This window comes from Phasianus colchicus, chromosome 2 (assembly GCF_987193195.1).
Source record: "Phasianus colchicus chromosome 2, bPhaCol1.hap1.1, whole genome shotgun sequence".
In the NCBI taxonomy this organism is placed as follows: Eukaryota; Metazoa; Chordata; class Aves; order Galliformes; family Phasianidae; genus Phasianus; species Phasianus colchicus.
This window is the reverse complement of record NC_143437.1, coordinates 110,875,425-110,885,566: the sequence shown is the minus strand read 5'-3', so window position 1 is coordinate 110,885,566 and position 10,142 is coordinate 110,875,425. Positions and strand designations below refer to the sequence as shown.

Below are 10,142 nucleotides of genomic sequence, written 5' to 3'. Positions count from 1 at the left end.
CATAGCCCCTTCTGAACCTACTGAATTAAGCATTTTCATAATTGGCTGCTGTCTACTTGGGAAAGGCAGAAGAAACAACTATTTGGACAGTTTAACATTCAGACAAGAACTGCCGAAATTTTACTGTGTATTTTATCTGCATACAAAACTTGAAAACTGACAATTCATACACTGAACTCAAAGTTGTTACTTTTTCAGCTCTTCACTCACTTCCCTCCATATTTTTTCCTCTATTTTTGAAGTATCATACTCTCGCAGCATATCAAACTCCAGCCAGGGCTTCTGCCACTTCTGTGCTTCTTTCATTTTTTCCTCAGGTAGCTCAAACTTTATTCCTTTTATGTTGTATTTTGGCCTTTCCCACCGTTTTGACCATGGTTTAGGTTTCATTCTTACCTGCAACTAGGGGGAAAGATTTAAGAAAAAAAAAAAAAAAAAAAAGAGTAAAAGGTATTAAAAGGCTGTTTTAATAGTTTACTGACAGATCGGTCTGTTTTTTTTTTCTAAGGGACTATTGGTCATCATTGGGAGAAAAGGGATTTTCTGTCTGTGTGGCTGTTATGTTTGTTACTGTACCTAAATAAAACTGATTTATTACACGGTCCTTACTTTGACACGCTGTTAACTAACTCTTCATGGTTCTAACTGTGTCACTTACTAAGGAAAAAAAAATATGACAGCAGCTGTTCCTCCTTTTCCCATAAGTTAAGTTGGATAGCATTCTTTTACCAGTCTGCCAGACCTCCTGAGATGCAGATCTTGCTAATTGCTCCTTCCACCCCCCCAAAGTCAATAGCATTAAGTTTCCATAGTGTTGGCTGTGCTGTCTGCAGTGTAATGCAGAGGCACCTGCAGGCCACTACTTCTTGCACCTGTCTTCTAAGTTGCCTAGTGAGGAAGGCAGGTACTTTGGTTATAAATGTTTTCACTACAAGAGTAGCATGAAGACACCAGATTTTACATACTTGTATCACCTTTGTAACTTACACAACTAAAAGTTAAGATTCCAGGCTATTATAAAATGGCCACCTGGAAGAGACTTACAAAGGATCATAGGAGTTCAACCCCTAATTCCACATAAAACCAGCCACACTGTGTCTGAGAATGGCACCCAAAGGCTCTTTGAACTCTGGCATATTTGGGCCTGGGGAACCTGTTCCATGACTGATCAACCTCTGGTGCAGAAGTTTTTCCATGCTGACCCTTCCCTGATGCAGTCCTCTATCTGGCCCTGAAATGGAGACCTGCAGCAGCCCCAGGTGACTGCTTACCACACTGATATAATCCCTGTATCAGTCAGAAAGTTAACTAAATTATCTCCTATGTTCCCACTAAAATATTAAACTCCTACCTTGTTTACAGGAATTTCTTCATGGTCTAAATGAGACACAGGTTTCATATTCATATCAAAAGTACTATATTCAGGAAGGGCATCTCTCAGGTACATCAGGTTGTCATCTAGCCTTTTTTCCAGCTTCAGAACCGTGATTTCCTGGATCCGAGGACTGTACAGTTCATAACAAATTTCAACACCTTTGAGAGAGGAAGTCTGGTTCAGTGATCAAATAGTTGGAAATACTAATACCAATTTAGTATTTCTTCAGTGTTCTACAACTTTGTATAATTCAAGAACTGCTTTCACCTTACAGGGAACTACATATACAGTGCTATGGGTACAGGTGATTGTTTACATGCATTACACCTGCATTTGCACAGGCAAAGTAAGTCCAGTCGTTGATAACACAATGGCTTGAGAATGATACTGGATAAATTGAACTTCAGGAAGTGTGTGTGTGCGTGTGTACACACAGACACATTTGTTATGCTGTGGGCCTGAACTGTGTGCACACAAATCCACAGTGCCCAAACTGGGCTAGTGCTTACATGGCTAGCAGTACACTTCCCAGGATCAAATATAAGCATAGCCAAGGTGAATCACATTGTCTCATGCTTACAGGGCAAGGTTTTGGTAGCAAGGGCTGCAAGGGTGGCCTATGTAAGCAAAGCCCTGCACTGTCCTACGGCACATGACAGCCAGCACCTGCTGCTTCAAAAGGACTGCCAATGGCCAGAGCTGAGCTGTAAGTCACACTGGGTGTGCTCTGGGAGAGCAGATTGAGGAAAGGGAAAAAATGCTGTTCAACAGGAGTTGCAAGTGGGAGTCACAGCATCTGGGAGACAGAAGTGAGAAATGGGAAAGAAACAGCCCTACAGCTACCAAGGTAAGTGCAGGAGGAGAGCAGGCACAGAATGGAAGTTCCCTGCAGCCCAGGAGAGATCTATGTTGGAGCAGCCTCCTTCCACAACAGAGCAGTTCTTCACATGCAGCCCACACAGGAGCCCACAGTGCAGCAGGTGGATGTGGCCTGAAAGAGGTGAGAGCACCTGCAGGAGGAGGCCCTTGGCCAGGTAGAGCACGAGATCTGTCTATAGCTGCCACCCACACTGGAGCAATGTTTCCAAAGGACAGCAGTCTGTGGTACAGACCCATAATAGAGCAGATCTTGAAGAACTGCAGTTTGTAATAAGCCCACACAGGATCAGGAAGAACTGCATTCTGTGGAAGGGATGCCATGCTGGAGCAGGGAAGAGTGAAGATACAAAACATTAAGAAATGACTGCATTCTTCATTCTCTGTGCCACTTGAGGGGAGAAGGTAGGAAAGGTGTTTTCAGTTTGCTTTTACTTCCTCACTACTTTAGTTTGTTATTAGTAGGCAATAAATTACATTGATCTCCCTTACGCCAAGTCTTTTTTGTCCACAATGGTAATTGGTGCATGATCTCCCTGTCCTTATCTCAAACTTTTTTCATATATTTTTTTCCCCTGGTCTTTTGAGTAGGGAGAGTGAGAGAACAATGTGGTGGATCTGAGCTGCCCATCAGTGTGAAACCACCACACATGTTCAGTCTCATGCAAGTCCAGATCTGAAACAGCATATAGGCATAAAATGATTAAGCAGTGCCATGTCTTCAAATACACGGTATTATTGCCACAACTGAAATCCCACCTTGGTCTTCTATCACATTCCGAAGCACAAAGGTAGCACCAAGCCCTCTTCCTCCTCTTTGAATGCAGATCCCTACAAACCGGTTGGTTTTGCCATCAGCATACGGATCTGCAGTAGTAACAGCAAGTATACTGCCTGCAAATCAACAAAGGTAAAACATCAGGCTGTTCAAGCAAACTAACACTAACACATAGTAAAAGGGTCAGATGGAGTACATCTAGGTACGTTTCAAAAATGGTTAATCATACAATTGAACTGCCAGAAACAGAATAAATTGTAACATACCTTAATTCAGAACAGGTTAAAAGTGATTCCACAGGTTAACTGTAAAGCTTTGTCCCCCCCTTAAGCCTTCACCTTTATAGTTTTTTACACAAACTGAATACAAATAATCAGTTTCCATTCCTTCAGTTCTACTCATCAACCATACTGAAATGCCAGTTTGAAAAAAAAAAAAAAAAACCAAAAACAAATTATCTGAAAGAAGTACAAAGTATTATCTTTTCACTGGAAATTGAATGAGAGTTTAAAATGTGAAATAGCATGCACAGACCCACATACAGCTTGATCTAACACAGCAGATGCTGTGATGTTCCATGATACTCAACAATTTCAGAGCGCACTTTTTAACCATCTCACCCAATGAACAATATTTAAGGAGTATGACAGTTCTAGTGCTGCTACTGACCAACATAGAACTCGGGGATGTTGAAGACTTTTCGTCTCTGTATCATATCCTTTCTTTCCATATAGAATTTCAGAGGATCTGTTCTTCCTCTGGGAGGTATAAATTCAGGGCTCAAAAACCTGTAAGAAAATCCAAACTTAAAAAGAATAAAACAAAAGCATTTCCATAAAAAATATTAAAGAAATCCAAATATTTGCCAAAAAATTAAATACTGCAAGTTACTGATTTTTTTTAAATGCATTCTTTTTCCAAAACAATGTTGTTCTTGGAATGATGACAATCCTGTTACTTTTATCTCAGTTTAGGAGCAGGTTATTTAATAGTTTAATTGTAATCCACATTAAAAAAAAAAAAAAAACAAACATTATTTCATCACTTGATAGTAAAAGATAGGAAAAAATTTATTACTGTTTTTACAAACAGCTGAAGAGAGCCCCCTTCTGACACGCAGTTTTTGTGCACTAACGCCTCAGAGCCCCAGCCACCCCTCCTACCTCCTCTCCTCTCTCTGCCTCTGCTTGTCAATAATGACGGGCTTCGGGGGCGGCTGGAATTTTGTGGGTTCTCCGTCGCTACTCATTCGACACGCCGAGGAAGAAAACCACCCTGTAAAGATAAAACGCTCAGAAAAACGCCTTTCTCAAAAGGAACCGTTCCCCACAGCCTCGCAGCCCAAACCCCCGCCCTCTCCCCAGAACAGGCCCACGCTCCCTCCCCGGGGCCGAGCGGAGAAAGGTGGGCGATGCTTACGGCCGGACCGGGCGCCCCGCAGCACCGCTCTCCCGCAGGCGGCCGCCATAGCGAATACGGCCACTTCCGGTCCGCCGGCGCCAGAGCGCAGGGTGGCTACGGCGGGCGCGGAGGGTCAAACTTACGCCCAGCGCGAAGTGGAGCTGAGTGTCGTTCTACTCCCGACTCCTTTTGAGCTCTGTTAGTAACCTAGTTAACCCGCGGTGATTATCTCAGAAATGATTATATTCATTGGCATTATTGAGCTGCTTTTACATATATTTCAGTCAGACTTCCTCAGTTATTCGGAACAGACTGTATTCAATTGGTGGCTGCAGGAGATGCAAAGCTCAAACGCAGAGCGCAGAGCTATAAATAACACTTCATTACTTCAGCTTTGCGGCTTCCCTTCAAAATATGCCTGACTTCGCCCACTAATTACACCAATGACGCTGCCGGGGGGGGGTTCCCACAGCCGCTTTTCCTGCGGCAGCTCGGTTTGCCCCAACAAAGGCCGCCCGCTGTGCCATCTGCTCCTGGGGCTCTGAGTCGCCGCTCGATGCCGCCGGGCTGATCACAACCGCGGGGCGCCGCCGGTTAAATTCGGGATGCAACAGGAGGGGGCACTCCGGCTCTTAAAATACAAAACATTCTGCGCTACCACCGTGTTCTCCTCAAAATGCTGTTGTTATGAGTATTACCACGGTCTCAATGTCTAAGTACTTGCTAGGTAGAAAGTTTTATCTTGTGGTGTGATCACCATAATGGTGATCAAGGGAATCTCAGAATAGTTGAGCTAATAGAAGAGCTGGAACTATTTTTTGTTCCCACCAAAATGCACTTCAGTTGCCTGTTTGGGAATCTGAGTTTCACTGGGAAGAAAGCCCAGACCCGTAGAAGGCAGTGCTTAGCCTCGTCCCTTGCCACCTATGATATGTGGACAAGGTCTTCCATTTAAGGTCATCCTTCATGTTATTGTCTTTGAAATCTTCCCAGTATTTCAGTGTCCTTCTTACAATGCTTCAAAACCAGATTTCATTTGGCACGTGCATTTCAACGATCCGTCTTCCTTCACTGATGTTTTTCTCACTGTGTCTCTCAGGTCACCAATATAACTGGTTCCTTTAGGACCCATGTAGAAACAACCTCCCTTGCTGAACGTTTCACTGAATGTTGGTTTACTTCATATAGGTGAAAAAAAGATTTTTAGGCACTATTCTGATTTTTAGGCACTAAATCTGCCTTCTGTTATGCTCCACCCTTTCCTGGTGACTTTCAATCATTCGTTTTTATTTTCTGGGATTCATCTCAACTTTTTGTAGGCATGAAAGTCTGAAGTGCTGTGATCTGTGAACCCAGACCATTCACTATTTTGGCCAGGTAGGGAAGGAGTACATATTTGTGGTGCAGAGTTGCCTGACAGTCTGTACGGATGTTGATTCAGAGTGAATTCGGAGACAGTTACTTTGGATCTAGAACACCCTTGGTTTGTTTGACAGAGTGTAGAGACGTGTAGAAGTTGTTACAAGCATTGAGGTGATCTGAGCTCTGAAAACATGGCAATGTTCTTCAATCCCAGCATGGATACGTGTGTCAGTCTTTGCATCACAGGATGGAAGCTGTGAGTATCACTTTCTGAATCAGGCTGTGTTGCATTCTGAAATGATACACTTTGTTTTAAATACCCAAGATTTCTTCTAAACACCCAAGGCAATGCTGCAGCAACCCTAACACAGCTGTCTGTGAAGCATCGGAGTGTGAAGAAGGGAGTGAATCTGCGCTTCACGTTCCCCAAGGAAATGTGTATCTTTTTAGAAGAAAGGTAGCAAAAGTTAGTAACACCTGCTATTATTGTGATTTTGTCTCCATACATACAGCAATATTTACAAGAAGCTGAGCAGATCTGGAGATACAATATGTTGTGCATTTGGGGTTAAGAACAGGGTGTCCCAAGAGGCCAGATTCCAAAAGCAATGAGTCTAACTGCTGGAGGCCTTACTCACCTCATCCTTGCTGTGTACACAGGAAGCAGATATGGTCATTTCCTTCAGAAATGAAAATGGGCATTAGCTCAGTACAGACCTGAGGACCTGGCACAGTTTGGTTTCAACTGGATTTAAAAGTGGAAATAATGCTTTTGTTAATTCCTTTCCAAAATCTTTCTCTAACAGTTGCTATCTCAATAGTGAATCTCCTAACCTTGTCATTCATGCAGCAGTGCAACATAAATGCATCTCTCCTCTCTTCTATACTTTGCTGGTTTGTGCAGACATAAAAGTACAAACAGAGCCTGCAAGTGATCCCTGCTTACTGAGATACCACAGAAAAGTTAAATGGAGAGAAAGAAATGCTAACAAATCCCCCAAAGTGTTCGATGTGCCCATATTTGTAGGAGGTGTTAACTGCTACTTGGCACCTTTTTTTTTTTTTCTGAGTGTCCTGAGGTGCTTTTCCAGTAGAGAAAAGGAGGCTCAAGGGAGCTAACTGAAAATGTGAGGGTAGTCTCCATGGAGTGGAGTAGCTCAACTGCTCCTGAGCTTGGATGGTGACATCTTCCTAATGGAAGTGACCAAGGGCAAAGGCCTGCTTTTGACCTAATTCAATTCTGCACTTTACCCTTCAGGCAGAGAGGCCACGTGTGTCACACAGTCTAGGAGCATCTGCCATATTCACTAAGTCCCTTAAGCTCTCCTGAAAAACCATGTCAATGTATGCACAAGGCAATGCCTGGATTCCTCTCCGCCCTGCTTATCCCAAGTATCAAACCAGTTCTGTGCAACTGCTGACTGCAAGGAAACGTAAAAGCTAATCTGGAAATGTTTGTGTATAGTGAATTTTATTAGAATATTCAAACAGCCTGGCAGCAGCTCTAGTCCTTCTGGAGGCTTGCCTTTAGTGAGGCATGGTGAGTTGCCATAGCTTAATATAAATTGTTGAAATTTAATATTCAAAATTATCAAATCCTAATGCTGCCTAAAATGACATGAGGTACCAGACCTTTCTGTCACATATAGCTGTTCACTAAGATGGCCTTCAAGCATACATTTTCTTTACCTTATCATAGAGCAAACAAAGAGGTGAGAGAAAACTGTTCTTTAGACACAACATTCTCACACATGAGTTTGGGGAGGCAATGGACAGGAAAACCTCCAGTTCATTCTGTCAAAACACCCCCAGGCCTTGGCTGTTTTTGAGTGTACATCCTGTTGGAGCCACACGTGGTTTAACCCCACAGACCAACAGCGTTCTTTTCTCTGTGTGTGGCAGCTGGAGCAATGCTCAGACCTGCTCACCTGAGCCCCAGGCTCCTGCCATGCTTCTGAAAGTAGGTATGGCTTTTGTGGCACATCACCCATGTGTCCATGCACATCTATCTTCGTCCATTTGTTCTGTAAAACACTTTAAGAGGAACTGAATCTAATGTAGAAGCCCACGTTGAAATTAATATAAAGTAGACTCCAACAGACTGTGTAGAAAATAGTTTTACAGCATTGCTTCAGAGATTAAATGCATGAGACATTACAACTTCAAAAGGGGAAGCAAAGTGTGTGACAAAGTGAGATTAAGTTCAGCAAACAGTGTCTGAGTCCTTTTTCTGATGTAGTAAATTCTTGTATCCTCTTGAGTCCTGTACAGGTTCAGATGTCAAAGAGAGTGTGCTTCTCTGAGATCCCACGGTGTAAGTAATGGAGGAATAATTTTCTGGAGCTGTTGTACAGAAAGCCTAACCAAGAATGCCATCAAACAAATAACTCATTGAGTAGCGCAGGCAGTTTTGTTAGTACTTACGTCAAAATGAGATGAAAGGTAACTCTTGGGTTGGGAATATCTACTTCATTCCAGAATTCTGAGTTTCTTCAGAAATGGTATGGAACATCTTGAAAACCTAGAAAGAGCACTGAGCTCAAACAAATCATCTGAGCGGATTATGAAGAAAAAACATTAATCCTGAAAGGCAGGTGTAATCTGAAGACTGATGGGTGAACTCTAGGTACCTTTACATTTCATAGAGTCAATATTTGTTCTTTCTCTATTTATAACCCTATTGCTCCCTCAAGGTGGTCAGGAGATTTCAAAAGGAGACCATTTGTTTCTCTTGATGAAAGCATTTATGCCAGTGGTTTGTCACAGTAAATTATACTTACTATCACAACCTTCTCATGCATGGGAAATAGCAAACCAAAATTTATGATCATATTACTCAAAGTCACAGCTTCTCATTATTTTAAATCAAGCCGGCTTCTGCTCTTCATTACTGTAGGAGCAGTGAGAAAGCTCAGGAGAAAATTTGATCCAATATCCTTTGTTCCACAAAACACCTTTAGAAATCATAACATTATTTTCCACTGTGCTGGTTCAACTGCATGTAGTATTATCCTAAAAAGATAAGAGGAAGAGGAAAATTGCTAATTCATCTTACATCTCACTTAGCATCCACTGCATTTATAGCAGGCTTCTACCTGAGAACTGGGCTTTATAAACTTTGCATCTTTGCCTCATCCCCCACACAGGAATCAGCAGCACCCTATGGACACCAGATTCCTAAAACAGCCAAAGAAATCCTCCACTCTCCTAGGTAATCGTAACGCCATTTGTGGCAGTTGTCTTTTGCTGAAAATCCAACAGTCTTGAGTTAATTCTCAGGCTACCTTAGGACTGAACACAGCTACTTTTTTTCTAATGTCAGAAGATGTACTTTGCAGAGGTGATGTGGAAACTAGCTGGTGCGCTGTGTTGGAGCAGATTCAGGAAGCTGAAAAGAAAAATGAATAATTTTACCTATCACTGCAAGAAAGAGGAATGCGGTTTGTCAAATTACACGTGTCCACGAGAAGGCTAGCACATGCATATGCAAACTGTTGAGTCCCAGCCTGAACCACTGATTAAGCACTGGGGAAAAGACTTGGTCAGTCCTGGGAACACAGGTGAAGGCAATTCAGCTGTGGGACTGGAAGAAGTGGAGCCTGGCTGCACCTCTCTTAGATCTCAGCTGAAGGCTGACTTCTATTGGGGAAAGATTTCTTGTTGGAGACCCCTCCCTTGTGGAGCCTTTCCTGTAAGACTAGATCTTTGGAGACAGGTGAGCATATTTACTTTTCCTGTGAAATAGCATCATATCCGTGCTGGTCCCTTTGCTGTTACATTCCTGTATCACTCTTCCACTGTGTTAATCTTTCTGATTGTAACAACATGAAACAAGAAATTGTCAGTAGGGTAGTAAGAAAGATTCTCCATAGGTGACAGCAGGTCAGATTGAGAACATCTAGGAAGGATGCTGTGTGTGAAATAGCACTTGTAATATCACTGCAGAACAGGGCAGAGAATGATGATGTAGCAGAAGCAGTGATGGAGAACCTGGTGGAAAGCAGGACCAGCCTAAAGAAGCTCAGGTGCATGCAATGCTGCTGAGTGATGAAGGGGTGCAGCCAGGGTCCACCCCTTACTCGCCCTCATTTAAGAGTTGGTAGAGCATATCTTGCTAGATATCCCTGCCTACTTGAGGCCTTCTGAGGGTAGGCAAGCTTTTTTCCCTTGTTTCTGTGTCTAGGTTTGTCCTTCTTTGCTGTTCCAGAGATTTTTCTACCCTGCAATTGCTGCTGTTCTTTCTATTGTGTTGTAGTGTTACAGATGGTAATGCTGAATTGTAGTCTATTGCAGAGGATTGATCTAGCAAAAATAAAAAACATTTGGAACCTGGGTGGGCTCTAATCCTTT

At 42.7% G+C, this 10,142-nt stretch overlaps 1 protein-coding gene across 1 annotated transcript; it reads right to left on the bottom strand.

Annotated features, from left to right (window-relative positions):
- Positions 1 to 90: 90 nt before the first annotated feature.
- Positions 91 to 4,588, bottom strand: MRPL19 (mitochondrial ribosomal protein L19). Its single transcript, XM_031604914.2, has 6 exons — positions 4,449 to 4,588; positions 4,193 to 4,304; positions 3,699 to 3,817; positions 3,011 to 3,145; positions 1,352 to 1,533; positions 91 to 402 (listed from the first exon to the last, which is right to left on the bottom strand). Exons 1-6 carry the CDS (start codon positions 4,495 to 4,497, stop codon positions 187 to 189), a joined length of 813 nt encoding a protein of 270 aa, XP_031460774.1. The 5' UTR covers positions 4,498 to 4,588; the 3' UTR covers positions 91 to 186.
- Positions 4,589 to 10,142: the final 5,554 nt, after the last annotated feature.